Consider the following 22,300-nt stretch of genomic DNA (forward strand, 5'->3'; position numbering starts at 1 on the left):
TGTTGTTGTTGTTGTTGTTGTCTATTGTTAAGTCAGTGTTGTTGTTGTTGTTGTTGTTGTTGTTGCAGTATTGTTAATTTTATTATTTTGAAGGCGTCTTTGGGGCCACGTTTTCCAGTTTATATTCTTGTGGTCAGTTTGTCTCGTGAGCTCCTCTTGTGGTCAGTTTGTCCCGTGAGCCCTCTTGTGGTCAGTTTGTCCCTGTGAGCTCCTCTTGTGGTCAGTTTGTCTCGTGAACTCCCTCTTGTGGTCAGTTTGTCTGTGAGCTCCTCTTGTGGTCAGTTTGTCTCAGAGTCCTCTTGTGGTCAGTTTGTCTCGTGAGCTCCTCTTAGGTCAGTTTGTCTCGTGAGCTCCCTTGTGGTCGTTTGTCTCGTGAGCTCCTCTTGTGGTCAGTTTGTCTCGAGAGCCCTGCAGTCATTGTCTGTGAGCTCCTCTTGTGGTCAGTTTGTCTCGTGAACTCCTTGTGGTCAGTTTGTCTCAGAGCTCCTCTTGTGGTCAGTGTGTCTCTGAGCTCCTCTTGTGGTCAGTTTGTCTCAGAGCTCCTCTTTGGTCAGTTTGTCTCGTGAGCTCCTCTTGTGGTGAGTTTGTCTCGTGAGCTCCTCTGTGGTCAGTTTGTCTCGTGAGCTCCTCTTGTGGTCAGTTTGTCTCGTAGCCTCTTGGGTCAGTTTGTCTCGTGAGCTCCTCTTGTGGTTAGTTTGTCTCGTGAGTCCTCTTGTGGTCAGTTTGTCTCGTGAGCTCCTCTTCTGGTCAGTTTGTCTCTGAGCCCTCTTGTGGTCAGTTTGTCTCGTGAACTCCTCTTGTGGTCAGTTTGTCTCGTGAGCTCCTCTTGTGGTCAGTTTGTCTCGTGAACTCCTCTTGTGTCAGTTTGTCTCGTGAGTCCTCTTGTGGTCAGTTTGTCTCGTGAGCTCCTCTTGTGGTCAGTTTGTCTGTGAACTCCTCTTGTGGTCAGTTTGTCTCTGAACCTCTTGTGGTCAGTTTGTCTCGTGAGCTCCTCTTGTGGTCAGTTTGTCTCAGAGCTCCTCTTGTGGTCAGTTTGTCTCGTGAGCTCCTCTTGTGGTCAGTTTGTCTCGTGAGCTCCTCTTCAGTAGTGGGAGGAGAGCTGCACAAACACCCAGCTAACCAAGTAAATATTTACCAGCAGGAGTCTCGTCCACATCTGTCGTGGGTCCTTCAGAAGCTGTGAGTGTGTACGAACGTGACTTCCTCTTCATACAGACACGTCACGAACCGATTTTCATCATTCTCTCTCTTTCTTTTTTAATTTATATCTCTGTCTGTCTGTCTTTCTTTCTGTCTGTTCCTCTGTCTGTGGAGGAGAAGCTAGCAAGTAGAGGATAGTAGATGGATGACAGTAGCGGGGAGGATGAAAGTGGGATATGAAACTGACAGAGAGGTGTGTGTGTGTGTGTGTGTGGGGGGGCATAGTCCCTGAAATTACCATGAACCACCTAAAAACGCATCCTTGACCTCTCCTGATATCCCTGAAATCATCTGAAGATCATCCTACACTAATTATCATATCCTGAAATTCTCTAAAATTACATAACGACCTTAACATGTGTACAACGTGTTCATACCATCAACACTACACAATAACAAGTCCTGAACGAGTTATGAATGGGGAGTAATTTCCCGATAGTGTCCAGAACCTGTTATAAACGCGACATGTTCTAAGATAATCGATAGACGAAGGAAACAGTGTGTTAGAGGTACATTTATCAGATAATATTGATGATGCTGTGAATGACGGCTGTGTTGGGGTGCTGTGTTGGGATGCTGTGTTGGGGGTGCTGTGTTGGGGGGTGCTGTGTTGGGGATGCTGTGTTGGGGTGCTGTGTTGGGGATGCTGTTGGGGGATGCTGTGTTGGGGATGCTGTGTTGGGGGATGCTGTGTTGGGGGATGCTGTTGGGGATGCTGTTGGGGGATGCTGTGTTGGGGGATGCTGTTGGGGGATGCTGTTGGGGATGCTGTGTTGGGGATGCTGTTGGGGTGCTGTGTTGGGGGATGCTGTTGGGGATGCTGTTGGGGATGCTGTGTTGGGGATGCTGTGTTGGGGATGTTGGGGGATGCTGTTGGGATGCTGTGTGGGGGATGCTGTTGGGGGTGCTGTGTTGGGGATGCTGTTGGGGGATGCTGTGTTGGGGATGCTGTGTTGGGGATGCTGTGTTGGGGATGCTGTGTTTGGTGCTGTGTTGGGGGATGCTGTGTTTGGGGTGCTGTGTTGGGGGATGCTGTTGGGGGTGCTGTGTTGGGGATGCTGTTGGGGGTGCTGTGTTGGGGGTGCTGTGTTGGGGGTGCTGTGTTAGGGGATGCTGTGTTTGGGGTGCTGTGTTGGGGTGCTGTGTTAGGGGATGCTGTGTTGGGGGATGCTGTTGGGATGCTGTGTTGGGGGATGCTGTTGGGGATGCTGTGTTGGGGGTGCTGTGTTTGGGGTGCTGTGTTGGGGATGCTGTGTTTGGGGGGTGCTGTGTTGGGGGATGCTGTTGTTGGGGGTGCTGTGTTGGGGATGCTGTGTTGGGGGATGCTGTTGGGGATGCTGTGTTGGGGAATGCTGTTGGGGATGCTGTGTTGGGGTGCTGTGTTTGGGGTGCTGTGTTGGGGATGCTGTGTTTGGGGTGCTGTGTTGGGGATGCTGTTGGGGTGCTGTGTTGGGGATGCTGTGTTGGGGATGCTGTGTTTGGGATGCTGTGTTTGGGGATGCTGTGTTTGGGATGCTGTGTTGGGATGCTGTGTTGGGGAATGCTGTGTTTGTGGGATGCTTTTGCTCTGATAATTTATACAATGGTTCTACGTTTGTACGGTGGTGTGTGCGATCGTAGAATGCCAGAATGTTGATATGCTGCGTGCTAACCTAAATATGCTGCGATGCTAACCTAAATATGCTGATGCCTAACCTAAATATGCTGCGATGCCTAACCCAAATATGCTGCGATGCCTAACCCAAATATGCTGCAATACAACCTAAATATGCTGCGTGCTAACCTAAATATGCTGCGATGCCTAACCTATATATGCTGCGATACCTTAAATATGCTGAGGGAGGATCAGGCACCAAGCATATGGGTGGAGTGAGGGGGTGGGTGGGGGGGAGGGCGGAGAGTAGTACGATTGAGGTCTGGCATTTTTAAAGAATTACAAGACAGGTTAATTTGATGTTAATTTATATTATTAACCAATAGTGAAGCAGTAGGTCCAGGCTTCCACAGTAAGGGTGATAGTGTGATCAGAGGAGGACTGAGTGTGTGTAGGTGGTGATGGTGAGTGTTCATGCAGGTATCTTATTAATATGGTAATTTTATTCATTCATTCATCTATTTATATTTATTAACGTGTTCAATATTTCACTAATTAATAAGACGAAGAACATGGTCAGTATCAAGGTGTTTACAAGAGACACAACTAAAGTTACCTAATCTGTGTTACTTTCTGTCTGATGATAAAACACCCACTCCTTCTGGGATGTGATGGAACGTTATGTAGCCTGGGTGGCCGACGGACAGTAACTTAACTCTATAGAGGAGGTTAAAAGAGGTAGTTCGGCCTTTCTCGACCTGACTTTGGGAAGAGCCATGGCCTCTTTGACCACCCACTGGATCCGTCCCCTTATGTGCTATGATGCTGTAGTTGGTGAGGTGCTATAGGGAGGGGGGAGAGGGCAGGTGGGAGGGGGAGGGAGGGGGCAGGTGGGAGGGGCGGGTGGGGGAGGGCAGGTTAGTGAGGTCCCTCTCTGTAAATTAATGACAGTGAGGAGAGGGCCCTGACCAGCCACCAGTAGTCGTATTGCCGCTGATCGACATAACATTGACATCGACACGAGTGAGAGGAGTGATGGGAGTCGACTGGAGTGAGAGGTGATGGAGTCGACTGGTGAGAGGAGTGATGGGGAGTCGACTGGAGTGAGAGGAGTGATGGGAGTCGACTGGGTAGAGGAGTGATGGGAGTCGACTGGAGTGAGAGGTGATGGGGAGTCGACTGGGTGAGGAGGTGATGGGGAGTCGACTGGGTGAGAGGAGTGATGGGAGTCGACTGGAGTGAGAGGGTGATGGGGAGTCGACTGGAGTGAGAGGAGTGATGGGAGTCGACTGGGTGAGGAGGTGATGGGGAGTCGACTGGGTGAGGGAGAGGTGATGGGGAGTCGACTGGGTAGGAAGAGGTGATGGGGAGTCGACTGGAGTGAGGAGGAGTGATGGGGAGTCGACTGGGTGAGAGAGGTGATGGGAGTCGACTGGAGTGAGAGGAGTGATGGGGAGTCGACTGGGTGAGGAAGGGTGATGGGGAGTCGACTGGGTGAGGAGGTGATGGGGAGTCGACTGGAGTGAGAGGAGTGATCGGGAGTCGACTGGGTGAGAGGAGTGATGGGAGTCGACTGGAGTGAGAGGGAGTGATGGGAGTCGACTGGAGTGAGAGGAGTGATGGGGAGTCGACTGGAGTTATTTCGTCCTTAGCTCATAATATTTGTTGTTGTTGTTGTTGTTGTTGTTGTTAAAAGAATCATAAGTGAGAGAAAATAATTGAGAGTGAGGTAGATTTTCCTTCTTCCTCCTCCTCCTCTTCTTTCTCTTCATCTTCTTCTTATTCTCCTTTTCCTCTTATTCCTCTTTCTCCTTCTTCTCTCTTCTATCGAATATTTGGTGAGAGAAAGCGAATGGTCGTAGAAGAATTTACGTAAATATTATTCATATATCACACACACACACACACACACAACATACACACACACACACACCCACACACACACACACACACACACACACACACACACACACACACACACACACACACACACACACACACACACACACACACACACACACAGCTCAGGACTGTTTGGTGTTAAGAGATGAAATTGTTTGTTTTATTGTCTATGTTGCCTATGTTGTCTATGTTGTCTATGTTGTCTATGTTGCCTATGTTGCTTTTAATGTTTCTGTTCTTAATACAGGAGAGAGAGAGAGAGAGAGAGAATAGAATAATCCACGAAGGAGGAATGTTATCAAGACGGTAGTGAAAGTAACACGTCATTAGGTAAAGACTTGTTAATTTAGCGAGGACGGGGCGACGCACAGCTGATCATTGGCTTAGTAACTCTTCTATACTAACCCAGGATCACAGCTCATCACATAGAGACTCACTAGATGAATACAAAGTTAGATCCTGTGGCACTGAAGGACTGGGATAGCTTCGTACCGGCGAGCAACCAGACGGGGATCTTTGGGGGGTTTAACTCTCATCCCATCGAGGGAATAACCAACCCAGTGGACAGACCAAGAATTGAGAACGATCAATCACTGTAACGTTGAAGGATCAGGAGTCGTAAACCAGCTGGGAGGAAAAGTGGGGCGTGTGTGAGGTTGACCTGACCTGAACTGCTCCCAAAACCCGTGTGTTGATCATTACGCCGCTGGTTCAGGAGGCACAACTAGAACTGGGTGTCCTAAAATGACTCTTGTAAATAATGTATTGATTCAAGATTTAAGATAAACACGCAAAGTTTTCTTGATATATAATAAAGGTTATTTTTGTTAAACTCCTCGAGGAGACTAAGACGGCCTGAGTCAGGGTCAGGAGAGCTGGTCTGGGCTTCCTGGTGAACTGAACCAGCCGATAACTCCGCCACACTCCTGGTATGTGACAAGACACCGGGACTGAGCAGGTCATCATTTTTATCAGTGGTGCACAGAGTGAGCATTGGAGGGTGTGTGTGTGTGTGTGTGTGTGTGTGTGTGTGTGTGTGTGTGTGTGTGACTACCTTACCGTATATACCATCATCTCATATATACTTATGATGTTCTCTATAAGGTTAAACTAATCGTCTCCATTTTTAATGTTAAAATTATGTCAATATTTATATAATATAATATGGTATTGCCTCTATATAATCACTTTATGGGTGAATGCAGGTTGTGTTGATGTGTCTAGCTGATGAAAAGTAAAAACGAAAAAAAAAGAGACACTCAGATCCTACAGGTATTATAAACAAATCAGTGTATGTGTGTATAGTATAGTAAACACTCCCCAAACAGGTAATGTTCCTCCCCTCACAGCGTCATTTAGTATACAGGAATCCACACTATTTAGTAAACATCATAATAATGTGACCTAGGCCTCGCTGGGACACGTGTATGCGTTCAAAAATCATCTGTGAAAAAATGCCCACTTGTTTTGGCTTATTTGTTTCAGTTGTTTACCTGTTGACGGCGCTGAGAGCTGATTGAGAGCCACTTTATTCCAGGAAATCATGAGGGTAAAAAGTTGTTGCGTGTGAGGTGTGAAGAAACCAGGACACTGTACAGATATAGTTCAGGGGTTGAGAGAGAGAGAGAGAGAGAGAGAGGCGCAGTTGGGTTCTCTACATAAATATGAAAACACAGACAGACAGACAGACGGTCAACCAAACAGATGAACATGACCTGAGCCACACAGACACACACACACACACACACACACATAGACACAGACACACAGACACACACACACCTATAATGCATCAGCCTCCTGTGGTCGCAGCGTCAGGGGAGAATGTCGACAAGCATAACACGACTACCATTAAAGTTTCTCTTAGCCCACCATGTTGAAACACGAGGCGCGGTGGTGGTGGTGGGGTGGTGTGAAAGTAGTGAAGGTGAGTGTGGTGGTGGTGAAGGTAGTGGTGGTGGTGGTGGTGAAGGTAGTGGTGGTGGTGTGGTGGTGGGTGGTGGTGGTGGTGGTGAAGGTAGTGGTGGTGGTGGTGAAGGTAGTGGTGGTGGTGGTGGTGAAGGTAGTGGTGGTGGTGGTGGTGGTGGTGGCAGTGAAGGTAGTGGTGGTGGTGGTGGTGGTGGAGAAGGTGGTGGTGGTGGTGGTGGTGGAGGTAGTGGTGGTGGTGGTGGTGGTGGTGGTGAAGGTAGTGGTGGTGGTGGTGATGGTGGTGGTGGTGAAGGTGAGTGTGGTGGTGGTGGTGGTGGGTGGTGAGGTGGTGGTGGTGGTGGTGATGGTGGTGGTGGTGAGAGGTGGTGGTGGTGGTGGTGGTGGTGGTGGTGAGGTGGTGGTGAGGTGGTGGTGGTGGTGGTGGTGGTGGTGAGAGGTGTGGTGGTGGTGATGGTGGTGTGGTGGAGGTAGTGTGGTGGTGGTGGTGGTGTGAGTGAGTGGTGGGAGGTGGTGGTGGTGGTGGTGGTGGTGGTGGTGGTGGTGGTGGTGGTGGTGGTGGTGGTGAAGGTGTGTGGTGGTGGTGGTGGTGGTGGTAGTGGAGGTAGTGGTGGTGGGGGTGGTGATGGTGATGATGGTAGTAGTGGTGGTGATGATGTTAGTAGTGTTGGAGGTAGTGGTGGAGGTAGTGGGTGAGGTAGTGGTGGTGATGGCTTACCTTGAGGTCTTCTTGGGGACGGGTTTGAGGACCACTGACTCCTGCAGTGGTTGGGTAGGTCGGTATAAAGCATCTGTTAGTGGTGCGTTATAGGCGTAGCGAAGTTGTCTCTCTCTTCCTGTGAGAGATAGAGGAATACAGTCTCTTGTCTCGTAATAAGTCTCTTGTCTCTGTAATAAGTCTCTTGTCTCGTAATAAGTCTCGTGCCTCGTATTAAGTCTCGTAATAAATCTCGTGTCCCATAATAAATCTCATATCTCGTAATAAATCTCGTAATATGTCTCGCAATAAGTCTCGTGTCTCGTAATAACTCTACCTAATTATTCTAGTTCTTTGTGGGAGATATAAAACTCTTCTCTTGCTAGGTAAAAATCCGGCTTTACTCGATATATTTCCTCTATGATACAAAACGAATCTCTTACCTCGAATCTTCCCCTTCCCCCTCCCTTTCCTCCTTAAAGTAATATTTTCAGTATTTAAATGGGAATTAGTCGATAAGGAATAGATAATTCCAGAAAACTAATATACGTGGGAAATGGGAAGTGAGAAAATGGACAGATGAAGAGAGAGATAAAAGTTGATAATAAGTTTAAGTTTGGTGTTATGTTTGTGTATGTAAATAAGATGATGTGGCAATATGTAACGAATCTGGCCATAGTAGACATAAAGGAAGCGTTAAAATCACATTATCTGCTGAAACTGCCCGCTTAGTTTACATAATGTGCGACAGATTATAATCAAATTCCACAGCAAAGCAATTTCAAAATATAATTATATTACTAGAGGAGAAATTATTGATTTCTTTGATTCGTAACGTATAATTATGCTGGCGATAATCATTATGTCTTCATATTAAGAAAATTATAGCATTAAATTGGATTATATGTTACATGTATATACGTGAGAGTTGATGTAATTATAACTTCTTGCCAGTGTGTGTGTATGTGTAGTATGTGTGTATGTGTGTGTGTGTGTGTGTGTGTGTGTGTGTGTGTGTGTGTGTGTGTGTGAACGTTTGCTTGTATATATGTACGTACCTGTGAAAGCTCGTTTGTCTGTATGTGCGTATGTACGAACGTTTGTTTATATGTATGTACGTACGTTTAAATGTATTTGTGTGTGTATAAGTCTGTTTGAACGTTTGTCTGTGTATATGTATGCTTGAACAATCTGTGTGCTCATATGTATGTTTGAACGTTTTTCTGTGTACATCACGCTTAAACGCACACACACACACACACACACACACACACCTATCGTCATACTGAGTGGAGCGTGAAGCACTGTCTGGAGAGGCTCACCAGGTATGAAGCAACACCTTGAGTGGCAGAGTAATCATCCTGCAACACACAGCCATTATAAGAAACAACACACACACACTCACACACTCCACATACACACTCACACACACACACACACACAGCAAGCCGTGACTAGTTTCATCGTCACCACCCTCTTCGGCGTGTAGATGATTATGCAGAGCGTGTGCGTGTGTGTGTGTGGTGAATGTGTGTGTGTGTGTGTGTGTGTGTGTGTGTGTGTGTGTGTGTGTGTGTGTGTGTGTCAAACTTCTACTCAACTTTTAGTTTCACTAATTTTCCTGATGACTTTTTTTTTTATTTAAGAAAAGTAATAATATTAAATCATGTATTTTTCTTTTACTAAGACATCCTAACCTAACCTAACCTATCCTATCCTAACCTAACCTAACCTAACCTAACCCACCACTTAGCGTTGTGGTATTTAAGCATTAAGTGAAATAAACTGGGGTGCTTTATCTTCAGGTGACACAGAAAGATTGATACACATATGGACTGAGTCAGGTCTTCTCGCTCCAGTGTACAATAAAAATCTGAATCCATGATGTACAGTTGCTTATAAAACTCCCTCACACTATATATATCAGTTATGGGGGATTTTTTTTTAATGTAACTGATTTGCTGACTGAATGATGTGCGTTGGGTTAACTATAATGAACGTTGTGTTTTCTGATTGGCTGAGGGAATGAAGGTGCCTTAGGTTAAGTATGGTGAACGTTGTGTTTTCTGATTGGCTGACGTTGTGTTTCCTAATAGATTATATCAGAATAACAACATGTAAAAATCGTACATTATTATACACACACAAACACTGGATAAATGGATATTAGTACCTCACTGTCAGACCTCCAAGGAAATGCCAGATATTGTCAATAATGTCAAAGGATTTTTTTTCGTACAGTACCTCAAATATTATCAGTATTGTGTAAAGTGTTACCGTCTAAATCCTCCCCCTTCTTTGAAATCATCTTGTTAAATCTAACGAGTCCCTCGTTGTCTATTCGCTCGACAGAGGTCTTAGGCAACTCTGTGTGTAATCCTGCATCAGGCAAGTCCTCAAGGCTTACGTAAATCCTCAACATCTCGATAATTCTGTAGTAAATCCACAATTCCCACATTATACCATAAATCCGGGAATTATCTCTGTCGTGCTGTAAATCCCCATCATCAACACGATTACAAAACTTTGGCTTAAGATAATCCACCCAACTCATTTTCGGTGGGATTTTCGTCCGGTATTCAGTGGTCCATTACGTTAATACCCCAGCCTAATAGATTCTGCTGAGAACTGTAAATCCCTAATTGTACTAATGCTAATTATGATTGATTGCTCTGTCGGGCCCAGGGTTGATTGAACCAGAGAGGAATTGATTGATTGATTGATTGATTGATTGATTGATTTTGTTTCGATTCGATTCGATTCGATTTGATTGATTAGAAGTTGAATATGCAAGATTGAATATTTGACTAATGAGATGTCTGATTAATCATAGTACTATGATTTTGTCCCCTTAGTACTAAGATTTGTCCCTTAGTGCGATGCCAACCCTAAGTACGATAATTTAACCCTTATATGATGGCAACCACTTCAGAAGACAGACAGACCAGACAGACAGACAGGCAGACAGATAGAGACAATGTTCGTGTCATTAGTGAAATATAATAAGGACGGTCAACTTGTGTCTCATTCCGGTCTTGGAGTGATCTCGTCCTTGGAATGACCTCTCTCTCTCTCTCTCTCTCTCTCTCTCTCTCTCTCTCTCTCTCTCTCTTTAATTTATACCTGTTTTGAAATCATGCGAAAAGGGTAATGTATTTTTTTGTATTTTTTAATTAAGTCTAAAAGTTGATAGATTTATATAACTGCGTATTTCATGTAATAACAAGTCGATCTTTAATGAGAAACAGACAAACACTCAGAAACTCAGAATCAGACACTCAGAATACTCACACGAACACTCAGACACTCAGAATCAACACACATACTCAGGCAACCAGAATCAGACACTCAGAATATACACGAACACTCAGACACTCAGAATCAACACACATACTCAGAAACTCAGAATCAGACACTCAGAATACTCACACGAACACTCAGACACTCAAGAATCAACAACACATACTCAGGCAACAAAAACACCTCAGAATACTCACACAAACACTCAGACACTCAGAATCAACACACATACTCAAGGCAACCAGAAGCAAACACTCAGAATACTCACGAACACTCAGACACTCAGAATAAACACACATACTCAGGCAACAAAGCAAACCTCAGAATACTCCACACGAACACTCAGACACTCCAGAATCAACACACATACTCAGGCAACCAGAATCAGACACTCAGAATACTCACACGAACACTCAGACACTCAGAATCAACACACATACTCAGAAACCAGAATCAGACACTCAGAATACTCACACGAACACTCAGACACTCAGAATCAACACACATACTCAGGCAACCAGAAGCAAACACTCAGAATACTCACACGAACACTCAGACACTCAGAATCAACACATACTCGAGCAACCAAGAAGCAACACTCAGAATACTCACACGAACACTCAGACACTCAGAATCAACACACATACTCAGGCAACCAGAAGCAAACACTCAGAATACTCACACGAACACTCAGACACTCAGAATCAACACACATACTCAGGCAACCAGAAGCAAACACTCAGAATACTCACACGAACACTCAGACACTCAGAATCAACACACATACTCAGAAACCAGAATCAGACACTCAGAATACTCACACGAACACTCAGACACTCAGAATCAACACACATACTCAGGCAACCAGAAGCAAACACTCAGAATACTCATACAGATAGTAAAATGGACAAAAAAGAGATAAGCGAGTAAATAGAGGAAGAGAAAAAGAATAATAGCTGAAAATATCGAAAACACCGAAAACAACTCCATGTAAACAAACTGAGGAGGAACTACATATACAGTAGACAGACTAACAGACAGACAGACAGGTTATTGACAGAAAAATTGACAGACGGACTAACAAACAGACAAACAGACAGTAGTTAGTTTTTCCCCCAAAAACAAAAGAACACAAGAAAAACAAAGGAGGGAGGGATAAAACAGGCAAACAAACAAACGGTAGTCATAAAGTAAACACAAACAACAGAAGGTAAACAACACAAACAACAGAAGGTAAACAACAGACAACAGAAGGTAAACAACACAGACAACAGAAGGTAAACAAAACAAACTACAGAAGGTAAACAAGGGGAGAGTCGTAGTTCACACACCGTTTTATACTAATGGCGACAACGAACGTGATGTATAAATTACCATATATTTCAGCCTCTTTCTCCTCTTTCTTCTTCTTCTTCCTTCTTCTTCTTCCCCACACCCTGCTATCCACGCTCCTTCTTCCCTCTCCCTCTCCTCCTCCTCCTCCCTCCTCCTCCTCCTCCTCCTCCTCCTTCCCACACACCCCTATCCACGCTCCTTCTTCCCTCCTCCTCCTCCCCTCCTTCCCACACTCCCGCCTATCCACGCTCCTTCTTCTCCTCCTTCCACACACCCCCGCCTATCCACGCTCCTTCTTCTTCCTCCTCTCTCCTTCCACACCCGCCTATCCACTCTTCTTCCTCCTCTCTTCCACACTCCCGCCTATCCACTCCTTTCCCTCCTCCTCCTTCCACACTCCCGCCTATCCACACTCCTTCTTCCTCCTCCTTCCACCACCCACGCCTATCCACGCTCCTTCTTCCCTCTCCCTCTCCTTCTTCCACACACCCGCCTATCCGCTCCCTTCCACACCCGCCTATCCACACTCCTTCTTCTTCCTCCTCCTCCTTCCACACTCCCGCCTATCCACACTCCTTCTTCTTCCTCCTCCTCCTTCCACACTCCCGCCTATCCACTCCTTCTTCCTCCTCCTCCTCCTCCTTCTTCTTCTTCTTCCTCCTCCTCCTTCCCACCTCCCGCCTATCCACGCTCCTTCTTCCTCCTCCTCCTCCTCCTCCTTCTTCTTCTTCTTCCTCCTCCTCCTTCCACACACCCCTATCCACACTCCTTCTTCTTCCTCCTCCTCCTTCCCACAAACCTGCCCTATCCACGCTCCTTCTTCCTCCTCCTCCTCCTTCCACACCCCCCTATCCACACTCCTTCTTCCTCCTCCTCCTCCTTCCCACCCGCCTATCCACACTCCTTCTTCCTCCTCCTCCTCCTCCTTCTTCTACCTCCTTTGAGATACACTTTTACGGGCGGCTCAAGTCTCTCACAGCTCTCTACCTTTTCCGCGTCTCCTTGTGTTTATCAGTCCTTCGTCTCTCACTTGGAATAATGTAGGAGATATCCTGGAGACTGAGAGAGAGAGAGAGGAGAGAAGGAGAAGAGAGGGAAGGAAGAGAGCAGTCTTAGGTGCTATGGTCTGTTGGTTAATGCTTGACGGTTCACAAACATGTACAGTATATATCTGCTGTTGTTGTCTGTGAGAATATTGAACACATCTGGATCTATATATTATTTAAAACTAATAATATGTTTTTGTATCGTATTATTAATGACAAGTGTATGTACTTACTTAGAATACTTAAAGACCTTAGTTATTGACGCTTACTTAAATACTTGCAGATGGTACTTTCTCACTTAGCATGGTCCAACACGTGTTATTGTCACTTAACATGGTCCAACACGTGTTATTGTCACTTAACATGGTCCAACACGTGTTATTGTCACTTAACATGGTCCAACACGTGTTATTGTCACTTAACGTGGTCCAACACGTGTTATTGTCACTTAACATGGTCCAACACGTGTTATTGTCACTTAACATGGTCCACGTGTTATTGTCATAACGTGGTCCAACACGTGTTATTGTCACAACGTGGTCAACACGTGTTATTGTCGCTGTAATTTAACGTGTTATTGTCACTTAACATGGTCCAACACGTGTTATTGTCACTTAACATGGTCCAACACGTGTTATTGTCACTTAACATGGTCCAACGCGTGTTATTGTCACTTAACATGGTCCAACACGTGTTATTGTCACTTAACATCGTCAGACCCCGTTCGGACCACCACCACCAGAACAAACCTTAAATATTTCTAAATCTCTTGTATGACGTTACTTCCCATGATTTTTGGTGGTAGTGTTTCATATATTGCAGGCTTAATGGTCTCAGCGATCATTGGGTAATTTATCTGGTCGTTGAAGAATAATCGGTGATTTATCTCATCGAAAAGAAATTACCGTAAGCATTCGTCTTCGCTTGTGTGACTCGTCTTGAAATATTTCCTCCGTCGACCTGGCTTCATTGAACGGTCGTAAATCACTACAATGTCACTTATGGCCAGAAATCATAGTGTGGATAATAGTGTTGTACCCTGGCCTGTGTTGTGTGGGTGGGTGGCTATCCGTTCGTTGGTTCCTACGTAAATATCCGCCCGTCTGTCCCTACTTCATCCCGTCTAGCCTTACCCACATCTACCCATCTCTTTATCTGTGTATGTTTCTGGGTATTAAACAAACTATAGAGTGTATTAAATATATTTCGGCGCAGTATTTCAGTTTATATCATCAATAACGTGACAGGAATAGCGTAAATGTGTTAAGAAATGAGGGAGATGATGGATAACAAGCATAGACTTCCCGACGGGCTGCAATGACCAATCAGGGGTGAAGGAGAGTGACACTGACCAATTAGACGCCATAGATGGGTGTCGATGACCAATCAAGAGCAGGGAGGTGATGACGCAACACGTTGACACACAGGTACAGGCACAGTGAGCATCAGTCTAACGGAGGGTGAAGAGTGATAATTTTTTCTCTGTGTTTTTCGGTGTTTATGCGTAACTAACATTATTAACATTAACAATATTACAACAACATTATCATCAATAAGTGAACTATTTATGTTAATATGTGAGAACGACTTACAAACAATATAAGTGACCATTTTGAAGACTAAATCAGAAAAAAATGTTTACTCGGGACATAGCAACAGTATAGAAAACGCGACCATCACACCTGAGCAGAAATGACCTACGGGACGAAGGTATGTTGATGGCACCTCATTAACCTGTTATATTCTGACTATTACGCTAAACATTAATATTTTTTGGGGCGTAATTTACGTTTAACTGTAGGAGAAAAAGATGTATCTCGTGTCGGTTTGTTTATCAGAGCGTAAACTACTGGTGGGGGTTATTAGGTGTTACAGTAACTACCAGTTTGCTTGTTATGTGAACTACGTCACTCCTCGGCTATCCTGAGTGTCTACCTCGTGTTGCTTACTGTTGCTACTACTACGACTATTACTACTACTACGACTATTATTACTACGACTATTGCTACTACTACTACGACTATTACTACTACTACGACTATTATTACTACGACTATTGCTACTACTACTACGACTATTACTACTACTACGACTATTATTACTACGACTATTGCTACTACTACTACGACTATTACTATTACTACGACTATTATTACTACGACTATTGCTGCTACTACTACGACTATTACTACTACTACGACTATTATTACTACGACTATTGCTACTACTACTACGACTATTACTACTGCTTAGACTATTACTACTGCTACGACTATTACTACTACGACTATTACTACTACGACTATTACTACTACAACGACTATTACTACTACGACTATTACTACTACTACGACTATTACTACTACTACGACTATTACTACTACGACTATTACTACTACTACGACTATTACTACTACAACGACTATTACTACTACGACCATTACTACCAACTTGAACTATTACTACTGCTACGACTATTACTACTACGACTATTACTACTACGACTATTACTACTACAACGACTATTACTACTACATTCTTACTACTACGACTATTACTACTACTACGACTATTACTACTACGACTAATGCCTACTACGACTATTACTACACAACGACTATACTACTACGACCATTACTACTCAAATATTACTACTACTACGACTATTACTACTACAACGACTATTACTACTACGACTATTACTACTACTACGACTATTACTACAACTATTACTACTACTACGACTATTACTACTACAACGACTATTACTACTACGACTATTACTACTCCGACTATTACTACTACTACGACTATTACTACTACAACGACTATTACTACTACGACTATTACTACTACGACTATTACTACTACTACGACTATTACTACGACTATTACCACTACAACGACTACTATTACTACGACTATTACTACTACTACGACTATTACTACTACTACGACTATTACTACTACAACGACTATTACTACTACGACTATTACTACTACGACTATTACTACTACTACGACTATTACTACTACAACGACTATTACTACTACAACGACTTTTACTACTACGACTATTACTACTACTACGACTATTACTACTACGACTATTACTACGACTATTACTACTACTACGACTATTACTACTACTACGACTATTACTACTACAACGACTATTACTACTACGACTATTACTACTACACCGACTATTACTACTACAACGACTTTTACTACTACGACTATTACTACTACTACGACTATTACTACTACGACTATTACTACGACTATTACTACTACTACGACTATTACTACTACTACGACTATTACTACTACACCGACTATTACTACTACCACTTTTTTTTTTAAGCGTGGCCTCCAGCTTCCCCCAATAGCCACACCTTCGCCGCCATTTTATTACCTTAAAATTAAATATCCTACTACTACTACGACTATTACTACTACTACAACTATTACTACTACTACAACTATTACTACTTTTTTATATAATATGGTGGCCGCACACTTGGGTGGTTCAAACAGGTTTGCTGGCGACCACCTGACAATTTCTGAGTAAGTTTCTTTAATCCATATGTCCGCATTTTCCATCGACATGCCATTCCACTGTGTTGGCTGTCTGTCATTCACCTCGTGGACATCTGCTACTATTGGAGCAGCGTTTATTAGTACTACATTTTCAGGTAGAGTAGACTCACTGCTATCATTTAGGATATCATCGGGCGGTTGGGTCCCGGCGATATCCACTGTGGCCTCCTGTGTCGGCTCCCTGCCATGTCCCTTTCTGCAAGCCACACACGGTCGGTTGTTTCTCGCACAGTCACAGCTAGTGCAATTTTGGTACTGGCTAGCACAGACGCAGCAATGTCTGTTACCCGGCATAGTGTTCTGCACCTTGGGCGACAGTTACGTCCGCCTCCGACATCTTTGGTCCCATACAGAAGAAACTAGTTCTTATGAGGAAAGGGCGGAGAGGTGACAGGCTGGACTGCTGTGTCCGAGTAGTAGGGGCATACGTAGTTCAATGGACTACTACTACGATTAATTAAGTATATACTAGGCCAAGTTATTAACAGGTACTGTAAAAATAATAAAACAGTGTTATTTCAATGGAACACAACCTCTCTTTCTTTTCACGCGATTTGGGGAGAAAAAAATTACGTTTCATTCACACACACGAGTAAAGTCCAAATTCATTTACATTAAAACTTCCCGCACAAACATGATCCCTTACTCAGCACTGCCTCTGTTGTGTGTGAACTGTCTACCTGTGTTGTGTGTCTGTAATCTTACTGCTTTTTATATTTAAATATCACACACACACACACACACACAGTCACACACACAGACACACACACAGTAACACACACAGTCACACACACACACACACACACACACACACACTCACTTAAAAACTACCTCGAGTAATTTAGGGAATAGTTAACGCCATCTTCACTTCTTGTCTCGCGTCAAATTAATATTAAAACACACCTTCTTTACATTACCTGCATGACGTCACTACTTACCTGGTCATTTTTTAATTATTTTTTGCCTTCAGAGAGAACCTGTTATTCTTTTTACATAGTTATAATCTTTTGTTTGGGCCATTTATTTATTTTTTGTTTTGCATTTTATATTTTATCCCTATTCAATAATTTTTTCGTGTGTAATTTTTAAATCATAATTTTATTTTTGTTTTTCTTCTCTACGTAGTTTTTTTTTCGCTTTATTTCTCTTTTATTGTGTTTTTCTCATTATTTTTTATCAGTGTAACTTTTTATTGTTTTATTTTCATTTTTATTTTACTTTTTTTACTTTATTATTATACGGATATTCACCATGTTTACAGTGAGCGTCCGTATTTTTTTTCGTTTACTCTTAACACCTGGACAGTGCTCTCTCTCTCTCTCTCTCTCTCTCTCTCTCTCTCTCTCTCTCTCTCTCCCTCCCTCACCGAGTGGTTATCTCCCAGCTGTGGTTATACTCTGTCGGTGTTCGAGGCTTTAATACCTTCTGGGTTATTGTTTGAGTTATTCCAGTTTAATGTCTTTGTCAAGTGCGGTTTAGGTTATTACGTATAGTTCTATTATTCTGAGCGTTTTTACGTCATTGGTACAACTTAAATTCTAATTGGCTTTTGGGTGATCAAATGCCTCGGCTGTAAAGGAGGTTGTCGTTAATATTAGCTGGTTGTGTTGGTGTAAAGGTCCTCTCTCTCTCTCTCTCTCTCTCCTCTCTCTCTCTCTCTCTCTCTCTCTCTTGTCTCTGTCTCTTTATCTCTGGCATCTCTCTCTCTCTCTCTCTCTCTCTCTCTCTCTCTCTCTCTCTCTCTCTCTCTCTCTCTCTCTCTCTCTCTCTCTCTCTCTCTCTCTCTCTCTCTCTCTCTCTCTCTCTCTCTCTCTCTCTCTCTTTCTCTCTGTTGACTCGACTTTTTCAACTCTGTATATTTTCGGGAAAATTTTTTGTTGTGTTGTGTGTCAGTTGTTATTATAAATTGTGTTTATTTATCTTCGTTTGGTTTATTCCTTTTTCGTTTATTTATTCTGTTTGGTTTATTTTGTTTTATTCGATTTATCCTCAGTTAGGTTTAGCGTCTTTTTGTTTCCGGTAGCTTCAGCTGTCTGTCTGTCTGTCTGTCTGTCTGTCTGTCTGTCTGTCTGCTCTCCTGATTATGCCGTTTGAATACATTTCCTGCGACTATTGTTATTAAGTTGTACAGTTCCTTCAGTTAGCTTCCTGTCCGTCTGTCTGTCTAGCTCTGTCTGTGTCTCTTGTTCATACCGTCTGTCTATCTGTCTAACTCTGTCTGTATCTTAGTCCTGTCGTCTGTGGTTTTAGGAGTTACATCACCCGTGTCACATTCACTCAAGTTCTGACCTCTGGGTGTGGTAGCTTGTTGCTTTTCCAGGGTTTTGATGGCATGACCTAACTGGGGCGGGGCGGGGTGGGGTGGGGTGGGGCGGGTGGGGTGGGGTGGGGAGTGAAGTGGGATAAGGTGAGAGAAGAGAGAGATGGAGAGAAGTTGTGTCATCATCTTTATTACGGTTTATAATTTTTATCTGGGGCCAAAGTTTTAATGGCGGTTTTCCCCTTAAACGGCGTATTTTGAGGTGGCCATAAAGCTTCACAATGAGATACACGGCTGGGTGTTAGGGCCTTGTGATGTTGAGATAAGTGTTCTCTCTCTCTCTCTCTCTCTCTCTCTCTCTCTCTCTCTCTCTCTCTCTGATCCATCTCCTCACGGTGTCAATTTGTGACCGTATATTTGTGCCATCAATCAGGATTCATCCACGTCCCTTCAAGAGTCCAGCTAGTGTTGTGTATGCTTTCTGCCTTCACGTGTGTGTATGTATGTGTCGGTTTAATGTCATCGAACTCGACCGGTTATAAATAAAATCGTCAGTGTTTCATATAGATTAATTATTTTCATCCAGAGTTTCATGAAAACAAATCAACAGATCGCTATTGAAAACGATAATGTTTAACCACCCATTATGCGCCCATTACTGATGTGGGCTGTGGGACAACTAGGGGACATTTTACTACAGACTCACTCATTCACTGACGGAGAAAGATTACCACTCACTCACTCACACACACACACACACACACACACACACACACGCACCCGCAAAGTTCTTTTCACTCTTAACTTTTACTAAAATCAGCCTTTTTCACTCGGCTACCAATAGGGTACACTCCAACATGCACCCCACTCCACTCCCCACTCCAACATGCACCCCACCCCACTCCCCACTCCAACATGCACCCCTCCCCACTCCAACATGCACCCCCTCCAACATACCCCACCCACTCCCCACTCCAACATACCCCACCCCTCCCACTCCAACATGCACCCCACCCCTCCCACTCAACATGCCCCACCCCTCCCCACTCCATCACCCCACCCCCCACCCACCCCTCCCCACCAACATGCACCCCACCCCTCCCCCACTCCAACATGCACCCACCCCTCCCCACTCCAACATGCACCCCCCCTCCCCACTCCAACATGCACCCACCTCCCCACTCAACATGCACCCACCCCACTCCCGACTCCAACATGCACCCCTTTACCCAGGTATTCCTCCCACTCACATCCCCTTAAGTCAGCCACACAGAGAGGGTGGCTGGTGGGTAGCTGGGCCGTAGCCTTACTGGGATCTTGTGGTGTAGCTTCTAATGGTTGGGTTAAACTGCTCCAGACATTCCTGGAGCCAGTTAACAAGGCCCACACCAGCATGACGTTCAAGCTGATAGTTCACTACGGCGCCGCTCCTGCTGCTGGGAGTGGTGGGGGTAGTTGTGGTGGTGTTCAGTTATTGTTGTTGGTGATGGAGATAAGGTTGATGGTGGTAGTTGTGGTGATGCTTATCTTGGTGGTGATGGTGTTTATGATGATAGTGGTAGTAGTAATGGTGATAAGTGTTATTGGTGGTGTGGGTGGTGTTGTTGTTGGTTGTCTGGGCTGTGTTGGTGTTAGTGGTGGTGAGTCAAGTATTGATTGTGGTGGAGGTAACGTTGATCAGGTTGTTGTTGGAGCAGTTTGTGGTGGGGGTTGTGACGACTTTATTATTTATGTTGATGGGAGTTGTATTTTTCTTGCAGTGGTGGTGGCGGTGGTCGGCGGTGGTGGTGGTGGTGGTGGTGTGGTGGTGGTGGTGTTGTGTGTTGTTGTTGTTGGTGGTGGTGTTGTTGGTGGTGGTGGTGGTGGTGGTGGCGGTGGTGGCGGTGGTGGTGTTCGTGGTGGCTGTGGTGGTGGTGGTGGTGGCGGCAATGTGAGTAATGGTTGTTGTGGTGGGTGCTGTAGGGCTGGTAGTGGCGACCGTACTGCTAGAAGAGGCTGCGTTGGGCGTGACTGCGGTAGTGGTGGTAGAAGCTGCGTTAGAGCTGCTACTGACGCGGTAGTGGTGGTAGAGGCTGCGATAGGCTGGTACTGACTGCGGTAGTGGTGGTAGGGCTGCGATAGAGCTGTGCTGACTGCAGTGGTGGTGTGGGGCTGCGTTGAGCTGGTATGACTGCGGTAGTGGTGGTAGAGGCTGCGTTAGAGCTGGTACTGACTGCGGTAGTGGTGGTAGAGCTGCGTAGACTGGTACTGACTGCGGTAGTGGTGGTGAAGCTCGTTAGAGCTGGTACTGACTGCGGTAGTGGTGGTAGAGGCTGCGTTGAGCTGGTATTGACTGCGGTGAGTGGTGGTGGGGCTGCGTTAGAGCTGGTACTGACTGCGGTAGTGGTGGTAGAGGCTGCGATAGAGCTGGTACTGGTTTCGTGCACTAGTAGGGGCTGCACAAGAGCTGGTACTGACTGCGGTAGTGGTGGTAGGGCTGCGATAGAGCTGGTACTGACTGCGGTAGAAGCTGCGGCAGTGGCGGTAATATATGTATGCATATTAACTAGTGACTGTTATATACAAGTGTTGGTTCCTGTTCATTTATTTATAACTTCAAGACTGGTACTCTCCTCTTCCTCCCTCCTCTCCTCTTCCTTCCTCCTCTTCCTCCCTCCTCTCCCTCTTCCTCCCCTCCTCCTCTTCCTCCCTCTCCTCCTCTTCCTCCTCCCTCTTCCTCCCTCCTCCCCTCCCTCCTCTCCCTCTTCCTCCCTCCTCTTCCTCCTCCCCTCTTCCTCCCTCCTCTTCCTTCTCCTCTTCCTCCCCTCTCCCTCCTCTCCCTCTTCCTCCTCCTCCTCTTCCCTCCCTCCTCCCTCCTCTTCTCCTCCTCTCCCCTCCTCCTCTCTCTTCCCTCCCTCCTCTCCCTCCCTCCTCTCTTCCTCCCTCTCTTCCCCTCCCCTCCCTCCCTCCTCTCCCTCCTCTTCTCCTCCTCCCTCCTCCTCCTCCTCTTCCTCCCTCTTCTTCCCCTCCTCCTCTCTTTCCTCCTCCTCCTCTTCCTCCTCCTCCTCTTCTTCCCTTCTTCCCTTCTCTTCCTCCTCTTCCTCCTCTTCCTGTTGCTCCTTGTGTGTGTGTGTGTGTGTGTGTGTGTGTGTGTAAGACAAAACAGGTGTTCTCACAATGTTTATAATCTTAGGTGTCTGTCTGGTCTACGTATGCTCCGCCCTGATTGCCCTTCACCCCTGCATCCCGCTCTCCGTCACCCCGCCCACCTCACCCCGCTCTCCCCCACCCCGCTCTCCCTCACCCCCGCCCACCCTCACCCCTCTCTCCCTCACCTGCCCACCCCTCACCCCTGCCCACCCTCACTTGCCCACCCCCCTCACCCGCTCTCCCCTCACCCCACCCTCACCCCACTCTCCTCACGCTCTCCCTCACCCCGCTCTCCCTCACACTCTCCC

At 45.3% G+C, this 22,300-nt stretch overlaps 1 protein-coding gene across 1 annotated transcript; it reads right to left on the reverse strand.

The window, feature by feature from the left end:
* Positions 1 to 533: 533 nt before the first annotated feature.
* LOC121858971 (extensin-like) lies at positions 534 to 9,777 on the reverse strand. Its single transcript, XM_042355628.1, has 4 exons — positions 9,643 to 9,777; positions 1,821 to 2,743; positions 963 to 1,099; positions 534 to 796 (listed from the first exon to the last, which is right to left on the reverse strand). The coding sequence occupies exons 1-4, from the start codon at positions 9,775 to 9,777 to the stop codon at positions 534 to 536; spliced, it is 1,458 nt and encodes a 485-aa protein (XP_042211562.1).
* Positions 9,778 to 22,300: the final 12,523 nt, after the last annotated feature.

Source organism: Homarus americanus, unplaced genomic scaffold, assembly GCF_018991925.1.
Source record: "Homarus americanus isolate GMGI-L3 unplaced genomic scaffold, GMGI_Hamer_2.0 scaffold8226, whole genome shotgun sequence".
NCBI classification, from domain to species: Eukaryota; Metazoa; Arthropoda; class Malacostraca; order Decapoda; family Nephropidae; genus Homarus; species Homarus americanus.